This window comes from Necator americanus, chromosome V (assembly GCF_031761385.1).
Source record: "Necator americanus strain Aroian chromosome V, whole genome shotgun sequence".
Taxonomy (NCBI): Eukaryota; Metazoa; Nematoda; class Chromadorea; order Rhabditida; family Ancylostomatidae; genus Necator; species Necator americanus.
In genome coordinates this window covers 29,652,063-29,667,520 of record NC_087375.1, presented here as the reverse complement: position 1 = coordinate 29,667,520, position 15,458 = coordinate 29,652,063, and the positions used below count along the sequence as shown (strand labels likewise).

The window sequence follows — 15,458 nt, the reverse complement described above, 5'->3', positions numbered from 1 at the left end:
TGCTGCCTGGATGAAATGGAAAATGGCAACAGGAGTACTGTGCGACAAGAAAGTCCCTGTTTGACTGAAGTCGAAGATCTACAGGACGGTTGTGCGTCCTGTTGCCCTTTACGGATGCGAGTGCTGGCCGACAACGAAAGCCTTGGAAAGAGTGCTGCACGCTATGGAGATGCGGATGTTGAGGTGGACGATAGGTGTAACGCTAAAAGAGAAAGTATCCAACGACGCTGTGCGCTCCGTCTTCGGTGTCGTCCCGATAACTGAGAAGATGAAGGAGGCGCGACTGAGATGGTTTGGTCACGTCTTGCGGCGAGAGGAAGATTCTGTTGCCAAAACCGCTCTGAAGCTCGACGTTTCAGGAGTGAGGCCGCGCGGGAGGCCAAAAATTCGCTGGTTAGACCGTGTGAAGCTGGATATGATAGATGCACGTTTGTGTACGGCTGATGCAATGGATAGAACCAAATGGAAGACAAGAAGCAGAAAAGCGGACCCTGCAACAACGCGGGACAAACGCTAGGAAGAAGAAGAAGATAGTATCGTGTTTAAAAAAAATTTAAGAGTTGTTGATTTTTAAAGTTTCAAGAGCTCACCGCTATCCAAATGCCGGATGTCAGTAGAAGCACAGCCGTAGCGGTTATTGCATGTCCGAATAAACCGGCGAAGTTCATCTTTCTGGAATATTCCATAGTTTCTCGATCGTGGAACAACGTCGAACACAATGTATGTAATGAAAAGTAATTGAAATGTAATGAAGAAACGCTGCTACGGATGTTTTCAGCTTTAGCTGATCAAAAACTAAATTCTCAGCTGAACTTAATACACCGTAATATGATAAGAACAAGTGAATTAAATGATATATAAGGTCTACGACATCTTTCCTGATTTTTGTGAAAATAAGGCAATAAGTAGGTGGTCGAAAACGCCAGAAATGCCGTCATAGTGGTAGTTTGTGAGTTCTTTCTCGATCATGTTGTATCAGAGAACACCTGTGGAACAAGTTTGCCCCTGAATCTGACTCATTCCTCATTTTCTTTTTCCAAATTGTTTTTTTTTTCATCATTTGGTTTTTAGCGTCAAATAGAATTTATCAGATCTAATGTACAACTTTAGCAAAGCTCTTCCGTGAAGATACTGTAGTTTTATAACTATCAAATAATTTGTAGAAACAAGAAAAAAGGTTATTTTCAGAGTGAAATGATTTTCTTTTGGATTTCTAGTGGCAATCTCCAAAAATTTAATCCTAAGTACATAGAATGAAATTTCGAGGAGACAAAAATTATGGTCTTTTTGCTTGCCTCAGGACAGTAAAGAAAGAAGTGCAAAGTTCAAATCACCAATGGCTGCCCTACCAGTTGAGAAAATACCAAAAATAAAACAAATATTCACATATTATTTGGATTCTTCCTGGAGTAGAAAATTCAACGTCAGTAACAAGCGTAAAAATTTTACATAACTCGCCTCAATTTTATCAGTAACACAGCACGAAAGAAAAGCTTCTTATCGTCTGCGATTCATGACTTTTCATATCAAGATGTAATGCAGTGTTATGTTTTCAAAAAAAGCAGGATAACGATGGGAACAAGCAACAATAACAGACAGTAAGTCAAGATAGATGGAAATTTATGGAAAATTGCCCTTTCTTCGGGCATTTCCCACTATTTTCTGCTCTTCGGTTGCGATAAAAGTCGCTAATCCCACCGTATCATCAGTGCTGCTTTCAGCTAAACACTTCCTATAATCGGCTTACAAGCATCGTAAAGTTGTCTCGTAGGTGTCTACGTTCTTGTGACACCTGAAGCGGCGAGGTGGAGGCACATAGCTTATGTGACCAAGGTGGGACCATCTCTAACTTCACTGGGTCGATATAGACGAATGAAAGGTAGCGAAGGCTCCATCTTGATCGCAGCCGCTAACGCAAGCGCTTACGCAACTGCACCATGCACCTTTTGATCAGACTACATATCAAGGGTTATATTAATCCTCTTCAGATGACCACATCTCAAAAACTGATCTATCTGGTCGAAAAGCTTCGCTGTGAAAAGGGAAAGAAATGAGAAAAAATAGGAAAATAATAGCAAAATTCTCGTTCTACATTGATACCAACACCTATACTACCAAATTATGTTCCAGTGACTTGTAATCGACTCGCACAACCATCTACTATCGATCAACACCAACCAGGAACACAGCTGGTTTTAAAAAAAAAATTAAAAATTTAAACGGCTGAAAATTAGTGACCAATGGAATCATTGAAATGACAGTGTTGACCAAAAATAGCTTGTGCTTGTGGCCACCAACTGTCGCAAACAATTTGCAATAAAAGCTTATGAAGAAGAATTTCAAGCAATTTTTGGCTTTCGGTCAATCAGAGATTTGAGAAGACGCAAAAAAGTGTTTTCTTTTCTCAGGAAAAATGTTTTCCGTACTTACAGGCTCAGTTATTATTTTCAGGTCTAACTTCTACAATAAGATTTCATATATGTATTGAAGCTTGTTCTGGATAACCAGGAAAAAAGAAAAAAATGTGTCGAATGAATTCGCAAAGGAATTTTCAGCTTGGAATGGAAACACTCAACGAATACAACGGTTATCAGTGACTTTTGATAGCGAAAGGCAAAAACCTGCGACAACCAGCGCAGAGAAAATGAACGGAGTACTAGTTGACGATCACGTGGTTTGCGCAAAAGTGCAGATTTATAGTGAAAGTATAGGTTGGATGTTGTGAAAACGTATTTGAAGTTTTAACTGATTTCCTTGAGCTGTAGCCAAGATTGGTATCGATCTTTATTAAACAGCGGCTAACGTTTCGGCGATATCGTTTCAACATGCCGAGATTCAAAGACAGTCAAACATGGGCAATACTCAGAGACGTATTTGAAGTGTCAGACAGGTAGAAATTCTATGTGAACAATATTTCCAGGATGTTTAGGTCCTTAAGCATGTGTGAAAACTGCTGCTTCCAACTCGTTAACATATGAAAAACATACATATGTTGTTTCATATTTCTCCGAATTTTTCAACGTCACTAAACGATGAAGGGAAAAATAAAACACTTCAATATTTATTTTTCGCTCTCAGGAAATAGAAGAGAACAAATTCTTCCGGATTTTTTGCTTAGTGAAAAGCACAGCTCGTAGGAATACTTCTACTTGAAACTTTCTGCATATCTCTGAGTTTTGTGAAAATTGTAAAAACCAGTTGTATTAGCGAAAAAAGTAAAAACGACAATTAGATCCTTTTCATCGGATGTGAGCACTCATACTCAGAACTACGATTCGCTGAGAACTAGACCTAAGAATTAGCTGGGTGTTTGTGTGCAACTTCATCTGAGCAACTAAGAGCATCAAAATTAATGAACAAGATAGGAGCGTTCCACAAGTAGTGCTACACAACATTTCGTGAATGTCGATCAATTCTCTGAATTAAATCCCAGCTAAAAGTACATGGAGGAACTAATTACTAGTTTAGGTCAGAATCGTACACAGGACTCGTATGTATTCTTTGTTCTACTATTCACTATCTATTCACAGTATTTGTTTTGTTTTTGTCCTTGTCATATCCTCCTTGATTGAGCGGCATTGAAAACAAATAAATAAAAAAATCAAGCTATGTAATGAAGGGTTTATTCTGGTGTGTGTGTGTGTGTGTCACCCACCTAACAGGAAAACATAAAAACCTTTATGTTTTCCTGTTAGGTGGGTGACACAGGTGTTTAAAAACCCCACCTCCAATTTTACGACGAAACAGTAAAAGTGATTACACCTCTCATTATACAGACTGATAGAAGGTTTTTGTTAAGTGTATTAACAAATCACAAACTGATCGTATTTCCTCTCAAAATACTTCTGAAATGTTACAAAGGTGAAGCACCTTTTTCTTGCAGAACTCAAAATAGAAAGAAATTGGGATTTGTGATTCTTCTCTAGCCAATATCTTTCATGACAACTTTTTGCGCAAGTTTCACTAATGTTTAAATATTTGAAAATAACTACAAGATGTATTACCTATCTAAGTTTCGTTGCAGGTTATGATGTTAAAGAGATTAGCTTAAATACAACAAAAATACGAATATAAGAGTTTTTTTAACGTCTAATCCTCACATTAGAATAAATCCTTGCCTTTTCTTCTTTGAATGTTTTCGTCTTTATCACTATTTGGACAAAGAGCTTTTCCCTACCGTTGGTGATTTCTTCTAAATGGATAATGTTTGATACTTCTCCCTGTGTGTGCTTATGTTCGTTTTTTGGTAAGGATTGGCAAGAAAGTTTCCAGTCTCTTATGTTGAAAATATCGTAGTATAAAGATTGTTGTTTTTTTTTTATGTGTTCAATAATCATTAACAAAATTTCCCCAAAAAGTCCCAACGAAAGTCCAAAAGTGAGCGTGTTGGTGTCAGAATGCAGTGAGGTGAGTTTTACGATTTTGACGTGGTGCGCCAGTGTCAAAAGAAAGAATGATATGGTGGGACGACATCCACGATGTCAGATTGTGAAGAGTACCAAGGCAAGGGGCGGATTTCTCAGCATCAAGTAGATTCGCCTGTGCCAGAAAGATGCGGTGGGATTGTTTCTTCTCCATCTCTCTGGTTCCTCGAGCTTGTGCACCTGTGCCACAAAACACAATGATTGAGTGGTACGTGTTCAACGGTCGCAGTCAAGCATGCTGACATCTGAAGCAGTGACATCCGCTAGCAGGAAGAAGAGAGGAGAAGGGTAAGACAGCTCCCACGACGTCATAGTTCGTCAACGACAGAAATCAGTAAAACGAAGTGAGACTGTTGCCTGCATGGCGAATCACCGAAATGTACCCCTCCGTATATCCACTCCTCTATGCGTTACATTCATCACGTTTGCAAGATGATTTCCCTAGAAAGTATATACACGTATGCAGAAGTTCGCTTTAGTAGAAGCTAGCTGTTTACGTGATCTGACGTAAGATCTGTATCTTTATCAGTATGAAGATGACTTTCACGTTATTTCACTATACTAGCACAATCATGCCACTAAATTCTAACTATTGGGGAAGAAGACGAGAAAAGCTTAGATGTTATAGTGGTATAAAACGTCTCTGGCTCATCAGTCCACTTTGGATGCACCAACGCGTTGTACTGCGATTCGTAATCGTTGAGGTTTTGTAACGCGTGTTGGCCTATACAATGACTTGCGGGAGTCTGCCGACGATGAAGTTCGTGCTTTCATTCTTCCAGACAAGCCTGGTACCAATTTATTGGCCCTAGAGGGATAAAATCCTTGGTTCGCACAAGCGCGATTACGAACCATTGACCGTGCGCCCGCAGCGGACCTCTTACTGACTGCGCTACACCTGCTCCTAGTGGTATAGAAGGAAGGAATATCATGCTCTAAAATAACGGCCTTAGTCTGCAGAGTAATTATATGTGTGTGTGGACCCAAATATCCAAGAGCAGTGAGACGGATGACACGGCGCCGAATTTGTGTGCGAAGGAGGCGATAAATGTGGTGGGACGAGTTCGATGGCGTAAAATTGGTGGGCCGATGCCAGCATGCGCTGGGAACTGCACAGTTGGCACGACGGCACAAGAATCGGAATCAGAGCAATTATTGCTGTTGCAGTACTGGGCAATAATTCCAAACGAATTCGTCAGAACCGAATGAGCCGTTTCATAGCCTAAGAACTGCAGGTGTTGCGTTTTATCTATTTTTTTCGCATTTCTATTTCCCTGCACATTTGTCCTTGGTAACATCCCTTCAGAAATTGAAGGCAGGTATGGAAACATCTGTTTATCCAATTGAGAGCCTACGACGTGTACATCCGTCATAGAATGCACCTTTCGTACAGGTGCGCGCCAGGAGGCTAAAGGCAGCATACCACGTATCTGATGTGGTTAGGAAATCCGCGGGAAAACCTAGAGATGGAGTTGTAGATTGCAGGATCCGGGGTGGTTCTGCTCATATCTCTCTGTCTTTGAAAAAACGGGGTGAAAGAGTCCATTTTTTGAGACGATTTCAGTAGGAACGCGCCACCTTCGCGCACGTTCCGCGTCCATGAGCGAGCGATAGAAAATTAATGATGTCTTCAGCAGCCTATTCAAGTAAAATCAATAAATAGGCTGCTGAGGAGATCGGAACGTGTACGTAGAGGGGCGTTTCAACGTACTTTGTAGGAAATAAAGCGGTACCCACGCCGTTTTCACGGTAGAGATCAGTGGAACCGCCCCAAATCCCGCAATCTACAACCTCATCTTCAGCTTTTACCGCGGATTCCCTCATCACGTCAGATTCGTTGTATGCTACCTCTGTTTGAGTGGGTGACTAGAGACTTTAGGGATTTTATCACCCTAATTGAACAGACCAAAAAGCAATGGTTCAGTGGAATGTCTTTATTATGTGAATACAGGTGAGCAGAACAATTGCCAGCAATAGGATTGGATGAAAGAATGGGCAGAGCGTTGTCTGCCGCACTCTTGGACGGTACAAGTAGTAATATGAGCTAGAATAACCATAACCGCGAACGGCACCTTATACCACGCCCCATATGTATCATCGGGGTCGATGATACTGCCCCGGGCGACAACAGCACAAAATAAATCACAACAAATTCTAGTTCGACGAATGTTTTCCTTCGTACGGCTCGAGTGTTGCGGAGTTTGTGGAGTGGCGTGGATGGTGGGCTGACGTTGGGTTGATCGTGGATTGCTGATGGTGACTTCGGCTTCGTGCAGGTGCATTGATGACGGCTTGTGGCTTGCTGATGACGATGGCGGCGTTGACGGTTGGCGTTGAGCGAGTGCTTACTTCTTGTATGGCCGCTTCGTGGGCGGCTGCGGTCTTTCGGAGGAGCAAAGCAGGAAATTGTGGCCAAGACCACAACTTCCACACTTCACTCCACATACGTCCTCGTGTGCCGTCTTTAGGCAGAGGAGGCACAGGTTCAGCTTCGTCGCCTGTGCTGTTTTGGAGGTTGGATCCGGGAGCCGTGAACATCTCCCGGAATGGTGATTGTCACGATTCTCGTCCACAGTGCAAAATAGGCAGCTGGACTTCGGAGCAGCCCTTTCCAGAAGCGTTTGGCAGGCTTTTTCAAGACTGGGGAGCAGATGATGCAGTAGTGCGGCGATGTCGCATCTGTCCAGATCCACCAAACTGTTTGAGTGGGTGACTAGAGACTTTAGGAATTTTATCACCCTAATTGAACAGACCAAAAAGCGGTGGTTCAGTGGAATGTCTTTATTATGTGAATACAGATGAGCAGAACAATTGCCAGCAATACGATTGGATGAAAGAATGGGCAGAGCGTTGTCTACCGCACTCTTGGACGGTGCAAGTAGTAATATGAACTAGAATAACTATAACCGCGAACGGCACTTTATACCACGCCCCATATCTATCATCGGGGTCGATGATAACCTCTAAATCGTAGCTAACAGGTCACGTGGTCTAACAGGTCAGGTCGCTAACAGGTCGTCTGCCGTACAACCTTAACTTTGTCAGTACGATGATGACGATCACGTCATTTAATGTTCGCACATCATCCATTGCTAATTGTTAGAGAAAGAACGAGAAAATCTAACACATCGTATAATGTTTCCAAATTGTATCGGTTCCGAAATAATATAGGTGTAAAATTAAGTTTGAATATTCTCCAAGTGAAGTATTGACCCCTTTAGGAAGAAGACTTAAATCTTCCACTTATGCTTAAATTTCTCTAGAATGAACGAAAAAAGTCTGAACGCTGTTAGGAAGAGAAAAATTAAATTCTGTGGCAAAAAAAATTGCAGGAAGTGTCACTTCTCTCAATTTTCACTAATCACTTAAAGGCATCACTACACGAATCTGAGGTGGTACGGATTTCAGGTGGAGTATTCGTATACGGGACGGGAGACTATGGAGAGGGGGGTGATTCCGTCCACTTCTTCCTAATTTCCGTAAAAAACGGCCGGAAGATACGGCTCCAGGCGTTCTGGCGCACTATTTTCTACAAGGAGTTCGACTGGAGCGCGCCAGCCTTGTGCGGCACTGCATCCTCCGGCCCGTTTTTTTACGGCAATTAGGAAGAAATGGACGGAGTCACCTCCCTCTCCATAGTCTCCCATCCCGCATACGAATACTCCACCTGAAATCTGCACCACCTCAGATTCATGGGGTGATGCCTTTAAGGCGAGCCAAGCTAGGCGTTCGCAGGACCTGATTGGATGAATGAGTGATCCTTGACTTTGCGGCTATAAGAAAACAGCTTAAAACAGTACCAGCGCCGTGGTCGACTTTGTAACCAAACTTCAACCAGGACAGTTCCAAAATCCAAGAAGCATGTCAGCTGATAGGCTTCCTGTCGACGCACCCATCCAAGCGCGGTACCGCAGCGATGCTGTCCGAGTTTCCACGTCATTTGCACAACTTGTTCCGAGCGAATTTGCGCCGTTGTTCTCTTCCAAATGAGATTGCAGAGTAATTCTTTATTTGCTGGTTTAAGTAAGACGTCATCTGTATGGCATGTCGAAGGTGCTCACCTTTCTTGTTCTTTTGGAAATCGAAATTGAGAAAATGGGACCTTCGCACGTGTTGCGCTCAAGTAACGTTTCGAATTCTTCTTTTCAAGGTGTAAATAAAGGAAATCTTCCAGAGAACATCTTATATATTTCTCCTAGAAATAGTTCAAGGTCTTGAACTTTACTTCTATCACTGAAGAGCAGTAGCAGAATTAAGGACTCAGGCGGATTCCGATATAACATTGAGTTCATTTACCTAGGGAAAAGTTGCCGTAAATTTCATAGCGTTATCCATACGTTTTGATAACACTTAAATAACCTTTGACCCTTAATTTCAATCTGTTTCTGCCGCCAAAAAATGAGCATGAACAATCACTTCAGTTCAAACGAAATTTTACCTCAAAGTGTCGTGTATTTGAAGCTTTGGTACTTTTTTAAAATTGTATTTCAAGCAGTCGATTAGTTCAGATGATGTTGAATCGTGCCGGAACCTCTTGCATAGTGCGGCGACAATCTTCTTTAGCTGAGAAATTACGAGCAGTTGTATCTGGAGATGTTGAGAAAAAGAAAGATTCTGAACGAGCCCCGCGGATTGAAACTGATCCACAGGTCAGTTTTTCGCAGCTCACCTCTGTTTCACAAGACTCTTTCTTTATGATTATTGTTTAATTTTGGGTTTACAAAGCTCTTTCCGCATGATTAATTCAATTTAGGGTGCAACGTTCAATGAGATGTTTGTAATGCCTAAACGGAAGCTTCGTGGACAGCTATTGGTTCGTTCATTGAAAACATTGCTTTCGTGTAGTGGTTTTTTTGTTTCCAATTTACAACTTTACTGGAAGCGTGCTCGTTAGATTGAACAAGCCACTGGAAGGTCCAGCGTCGAAAAACGTAGTCGCCCTGATATCCATGATCGCTTGGCAGTGCGAAGGCCTAGAAGCGAAGAAATGAGCACCGATCAGGTAGTGTTGACTGTTTTTCACTTTCCTCACACTGTTGCTCTAGTCAAGATGATTAGTTCACTTCTTCATTCCGTGCTTGCTCCAGGATTGGACTGCTGTTTGGCCAGCGGCCAGGTCATTTGCTTCATCCGTCGTGCCTCTTCCTATAAGAATGGGCACACGTCCAGATCCAGAGAAACGAGCGCCTTTCAAGAAACAGGTACGTTCCCTAACACCTCACCTAGATATCCACTTCGCGTAAAATGTAGTTGGGGAATGCACTCAGTGCCGCCCTTATTTCTCGAAGAAAATAACTAAAACCATTGGGGCATTGAGGCCTAAAACGTAAGCACTAGTCTTAAAGAATCTATAACATGTTAGCTAAAGTTACTAGGAGAAAAAAAGTAAGTTATAGCGTAGAGAAATAAGAGTACCGCTGAGTGCCCCCTCCTCCCCCTCCTCCTCCTCCTCCTCCCAATAACTACATTTTTACCCATCCAATTCTTTTCAAATCTACTTATTTTTCAGGGTAACCTTGAACTCGTGAAGATCCCCAATTTCCTCCATTTGACACCCACTGCGATTGAGAAACACTGCGAAGCTATTCGAAGTCGGTTCGTTGTTCACTATGTTTGAGGTGGTCATTAATGCTCATGAATTCCAGAATTTTGCACCGAGTTTCCACCAGAGCTGATCGAGAATAAGGAGTTGGCCGAATCCGAATTTCCTTTGAAAATTAGTTACAATAGTTACGTTCACCAAGGAACCAACATAAGAGATAACCGCGCTCGTGTTATCACCTTACAGGTGAGAAGAATTTCTGAGCATAAATTTCATGTTACCCTTAAGCTAGTTTTTTAGTGTAAGTACTTTCAGGTCAAACTTTCAGCACTTGCTTTGTCTCCATCTGCGAAGGAGAAACTTATTCGCCTTGCTACTACGCGGTATGATGAAAAAACAGACACATTAACCATCATCACCGACAGGTCTTTCCCTCTCTCTCTTTCTTTTCGTTTCTTATCTTTTCTTTCGTTTTGACTGTTATGATTCTTGTCTCTCTTCTCGGTAATGAATGTTCGAATGTTCAGATGCATTACACGGAAGCAAAACCTTGACTATGCATTCTACTTGTTAACTGTTATATATCACGAATCCTGTGTAAGTTCTCCTTTTATCTTGCAATGTCGCTCTCGGATACCATCTTTTTGGTTTTGCAGAAGGTGGAACCATGGGAAACTTTGAAAACACGCGAGGATAACCTTAAAGTTGAATTTGAGGGTTCAGAAACACAGAGGAAATTGACAGAACTGCTTAGAGATGTCATAGCAGATGAGCATTTCGTGAGTTGCTAATATATGTTACTGAACTTTTCTCTTGCTTAACTTTTCAAGGGTCTTTTTTTCTAGAACTCACCTGTTAAAGTTGTCGGAACTGATGCTTCTGATAGCCAGATTGCTGCTGATCCAAATGTCCAAAAATTTGCTGAAATGTGGAACAAATACATGAATATGGTTGGTTTTCCTTTACTTTTTTGGGATTCATGAGCAAGTTTTATTCTTATTTTCACTTCTTGTAGCGTTCGTTCAGTTATTACTCACACATTGAGATTATCTTGCAAGCTGAGATCTTCGATGACTTCTTACTTGTTGAAGAAGTTTTCTTCATGAAGATTAGCTATAACTGAAGATTATATATTCAGTTCAGTGAAAACTATACCGGTCACGCGTTTCTGAAAGTGACAATTTGATTATTCAATTACGAATTGCAAATCTTTTTCTTAGGCAGGTCACAGCTAGCGAATTTTTTGAGCGGAGAATATTTTTGACCACTAGGTTATTTTTGACATTATTTCATTAGTTGGTTGTGATTGGCGAAGAAAAAACTCGTCAAGAGCCTTATGGAACATTTTCTGGAAGGCTCTAGCGTTTTTCTACTCCTGCTACTATTGCTAACTGCTTATTGTTTATATGTGAAATAGCACTTATTACACGACAAACAGTATTTTTTTAAGCCAGAAACGCCGGAAGCAACACGGGAATATGCAAGGAGCATAAAGTCCTTACTCGGCATCAAGCCAGTTCTCGAGAAAACAGTCTAGCATCATCTGCTGTAGATAGCACCTAGGTTTTTTGTTTAACTGTATATTTGCTTAAATTTTGTTGATGTTCATATAAATTCTACGATTCACGATGACTCAAATCTTCAATAACTTCGTCAGTTAGGTCATTTGTTTGCCGAAAAAGTCCCTGCAGGCACATCTTGAGCATTTATTACCTTTCACAAATTATTAAACAAATTAGTCCATATAGCATAGTTGTTATAGTTGACCCCACATCATAAATACAACAATACAACGTTAATCGCAAGCAATATGACCGAACCCATAGCAATGATAACTCGTAATAACGCATAATATAATAACAAACTCAGTGGTCTTAAATAGTACAAACAACAATCAACAATTAACAACAACCACGAAATGTTTGAACTCATAAAAAAAAATAAGTCGAGATCTTTACGATTCGTTTAAGCCAAGTACTGAGCATTTTACAGGTTGACATAGGTACTGTACAGGTGTGATCAATAAAGTGAGAAGAGTACATCACTACATTCATCGATCGATCTGAGTAACCCGCCGGAATATCATGCACCCATTCGGTAGTCGTCCCATTTCCTGAAACATTTTTAAAGCAGACGTACCCAAATACAACCTCAATCAACAAATACCTGCAGGATAACGTAGGAATCTCCTCTCGGAAGCAGTTCGGGGACTGGTATGCTTTCAAAGGGGCCCAAATATCGATTCATGGACCTGGAACACAGTTCAAATATTCGGACACATTTATTCGTGGGAAACATTGTTACAAACTTCGCATAGTAGTGGCCAGGCACTAGGTTCTCCTTCGCCTCCGCATCCAGTTCATTATTCAGAGATCGAACTCCTGGCAGTTCAGATGGTGAAATGGGCCGTGGTGGTGGGAATTCCCTCGTTGGACTGAACATGACTTTATTACCGTTTCCCAAATCACTTAGCAATACACTACATATAAAAACCTCTTTAAAAATTCGTTAACTTAGAATCTTTTGGAAACTAACACTTCAATCTGTCTGACATGCCGAAATATGCACTTCCCAGTGTCACCGAGACGTCCCATATTCTAGAGCAAATATTGTTAACACATAATACTTAGCAAGTAGACTCTGATAAATAAGTAGTGCTAACCTGCAAAATGAAAAACGTATCACCGCTTGGTAACTCGTCCACTGTCGGTTCGTTATCGAACGGACCAAGGTACTGAGTAAGTGACCTGAATAGAAGAATTAGGCAAAGAAATAGAAGAAAAAGTCTAGAAGACAGATCGCCACAATCGGAGAAACTATCCAAGATCTTTATCTCCAATACAATCATGAATGCCAATTATTAATGATCCTCTAGTATCCTTGAGCAATTTAAAATAAATCCAAAAAAGAGAACTGTCTGTACTTCCTCATAGTGCTGCTACAAAAGAAAAAAAAAAGAAATATTTGGAACTAAAACCGAAGCATTAACAGTTCGGTAACTTACTTGGCGTAGAACTTTCCCGGAACAAGTTGATCTCTGAGCGATTCTGAAATCTCTTTAGGGATAGGTCGAACTCCTGGAAGAACGGATGGGGATCGAGGTCTCAAGGCACGTTTGGCAAGTTCCAGTTCGATCTTTGAGGGAAGTGGGCTAAACGAGGAAAGAAACTTTAGTAAGATATAAAAATGAATCACTAGCAACTATGAATAAGTTAAATACTCACTTTCCATCCTTAGCCCTTACATAACTTGTCGATGACGGCTCGAAAGGGTCTTCTGGGATAGGAGATGCGTTCCGTTTACTCTGAAAAAATTTGAATGAGTGTTAGAACCAATTACTTCCTGGATGAAAGTCAAAGTAATTCAAAAAAAGAGAAATAAAGTGATGTTCCTTACCTTCTTCGATCTGAGAACCATTATGTATCGTTGATGGAGGAGCGAGGATGTGGTAGACCTCGTGTGAAAGGCTGATAATGGGCAAGAACTGCAACCAACGAATGAGTCGATCGCTAAATATACGCGCCAAAACCGGACTCCGCCCCATCTACACGGTCGCTTGCGGGCTTCAGGCAATTTGGCAACAAAGACGATCTACGCAGGACATGGCCATGGATATCTTGAGGATATGAATACTGGCGTCGACCGTCGGAGAACTTTGACCGAGGCCAGAACAGAATAACTATTGGTATGATGAGAATTTGAGGTTTTTAGGTTAGAAATCCACTCAAGGATCTACTTCCACGTTATCTCCATGCGAGAAAAGTTACGAAGTGGACATAAAATTATCTCAGAAAGTTGAAATACTTAATAGAAGCATAACTTACGGAGTAATCCCCGATATACTGCGTTTTCCAATTAACATGCAAACATTTGAATGGCTACGACAACAGTAACCTAATTGTGCAACTGCACCATACATCTTAGATTTTCAATTCGACTGCAATTTTTGTGAGACGGTACTCTTTCCATATAGAAGACGGAAGTTCTTTTTTTTCTCTGTTCGAGCAGTCGCTGAAACACAACTGAGACAAAGGATTGTATAGTATAAATGAAGGAATGGTTTCATTTCAATTCGTTTCGGATTCGAAGTGTGAAATCAAGAAATCCTTTGTAAAGAATTGCGAAGCAGCTGCGAAACCATCTGCTGACCCATTTTCGAGGTTTTATCGTTCTGGAAATGTTCTCCTGTGTGAAATCTGGGAGAGGAGGTGCTTCTACAGTTCCGTCAACAGTCTGAAAACGAGTTTAGGTGAATTCAATTTAATTTTAATGCCACTTTGCCTCTTTCATTCTGCGAGTTCTGAATTCTGCAAAGTATCGCTTTTGAAAAGGATGGGGCAAATTACAAAACAGCGATATTTCAGGAACTTTCTTTGTTGGTAAATCCTTTTCAAATTCAGCAATTGATTTGTTAATTTTCCTTTTTTGTTACCTCCTTAGACGTTCTTTCGTTACTACGCTTTGAGAAAATAACTAGTGCTTTACCTGATTTCAATCAACCGGATATCCATCATGGAGCGTGGATGGTAATGGAGCTAATTTCCTCCGATATCGAAAAAATTTGAACTTATTTTAATGAAAACATTTGAAGCAGAAGAATTACAAGGAGCACTTGGGATCAACAACCGACACCTTTGAGCATGAAGCCTAAAGCGACTTTCAAAAGAAATTCTTGTCATGGATTTGACTCGTCGCATTAGAATTGTCTAGAATTTTGAATTTAAAGTCTCTTGTTAGAATTTGTTACTGTATTTGCGAAATATGTTGTTTTTTTTTTCTCCTCAGCGTTTACATTTGTTCTAATTAATTATCAAAGCGGTTATTATATTATTATTTACTTCATATCCATTTCAGGGCAACCTTCCCACGAGGTTTTGAAAAGTTCGAGTTTTTCTGCTGCCATTCACTGAGATTATTTAGTAGTTTAGAGAGTGGCAAGCTCATCAAACTGTGCATTGTTTTCTTGCTGGAAGAGCAAAAAACTCGTCTAAATGATGTTTTTTTTTGCTGAGTCTTCAGAAGGCTCCTTTTATTTAGAAGTATTTCCTTTTTTTGAGGTGAACATTTACGTCTCATTCAAGCTACGTTATACTTATTCCACAAATAAACCACTTCAAATTTGTGTTGTATACAATTAAAAAAAAACGCTGTTCGAATATTTCGTCTAGGATACTTTTTCTTTCCAGGAACCTTCTTAGAGATCTAAACAGTGTGTACGAACTGTTTTGAACTTACATAGAGTTTTTGCACATCTTTTTTTTCCTCGAAACAGACCCTCCTGGATTCAATAATGTGGTTTTCGTTAAATATCTAAACATATCTACTTGTTCTTTTAGAACTTGTTACATTAAGAGGTTAATAAATTGTTCTCTGATAGAATGAGGAGAGATCTGCGTTCTGGTTCCCTTCCTAGGGCGATACTAGAGGCCACTGTGACGACCTCGTTGATAATCACACCTCTACCGATCGTAGTGAGGATACAGCGGCTGTTA

At 40.7% G+C, this 15,458-nt stretch overlaps 4 protein-coding genes across 5 annotated transcripts; 2 read left to right on the top strand and 2 right to left on the bottom strand.

Moving 5' to 3' along the window:
- Positions 1–163: 163 nt before the first annotated feature.
- On the top strand, positions 164–517 carry RB195_015623 (uncharacterized protein; the record flags this gene model as incomplete). The annotated part of the gene is made up of 1 exon (XM_064206419.1): positions 164–517. The coding sequence occupies one exon, from the start codon at positions 164–166 to the stop codon at positions 515–517; it is 354 nt and encodes a 117-aa protein (XP_064062300.1).
- A 6,061-nt stretch (positions 518–6,578) lies between these two features.
- Positions 6,579–6,962, bottom strand: RB195_015622 (uncharacterized protein; the record flags this gene model as incomplete). The annotated part of the gene is made up of 1 exon (XM_064206418.1): positions 6,579–6,962. The coding sequence occupies one exon, from the start codon at positions 6,960–6,962 to the stop codon at positions 6,579–6,581; it is 384 nt and encodes a 127-aa protein (XP_064062299.1).
- A 1,970-nt stretch (positions 6,963–8,932) lies between these two features.
- Positions 8,933–11,503, top strand: RB195_015621 (uncharacterized protein; the record flags this gene model as incomplete). Its single annotated transcript, XM_064206417.1, has 11 exons — positions 8,933–9,073; positions 9,178–9,237; positions 9,319–9,426; positions 9,512–9,625; positions 9,934–10,015; positions 10,070–10,212; positions 10,282–10,391; positions 10,494–10,563; positions 10,623–10,745; positions 10,812–10,916; positions 11,417–11,503. The coding sequence occupies 11 exons, from the start codon at positions 8,933–8,935 to the stop codon at positions 11,501–11,503; spliced, it is 1,143 nt and encodes a 380-aa protein (XP_064062298.1).
- A 513-nt stretch (positions 11,504–12,016) lies between these two features.
- RB195_015620 (uncharacterized protein) lies at positions 12,017–13,828 on the bottom strand (the record flags this gene model as incomplete). 2 transcript variants are annotated; one of them, XM_064206416.1, is made up of 9 exons in its annotated part: positions 12,017–12,079; positions 12,133–12,217; positions 12,275–12,400; positions 12,502–12,563; positions 12,629–12,713; positions 12,971–13,117; positions 13,191–13,270; positions 13,363–13,450; positions 13,791–13,828. In XM_064206416.1, the coding sequence occupies 9 exons, from the start codon at positions 13,826–13,828 to the stop codon at positions 12,017–12,019; spliced, it is 774 nt and encodes a 257-aa protein (XP_064062296.1). The 2 variants fall into 2 exon arrangements, with proteins under 2 accessions (XP_064062296.1, XP_064062297.1); XM_064206415.1 differs by lacking the exon at positions 13,791–13,828 and having other exon boundaries at positions 13,363–13,383.
- Between the last annotated feature and the right edge of the window lie 1,630 nt (positions 13,829–15,458).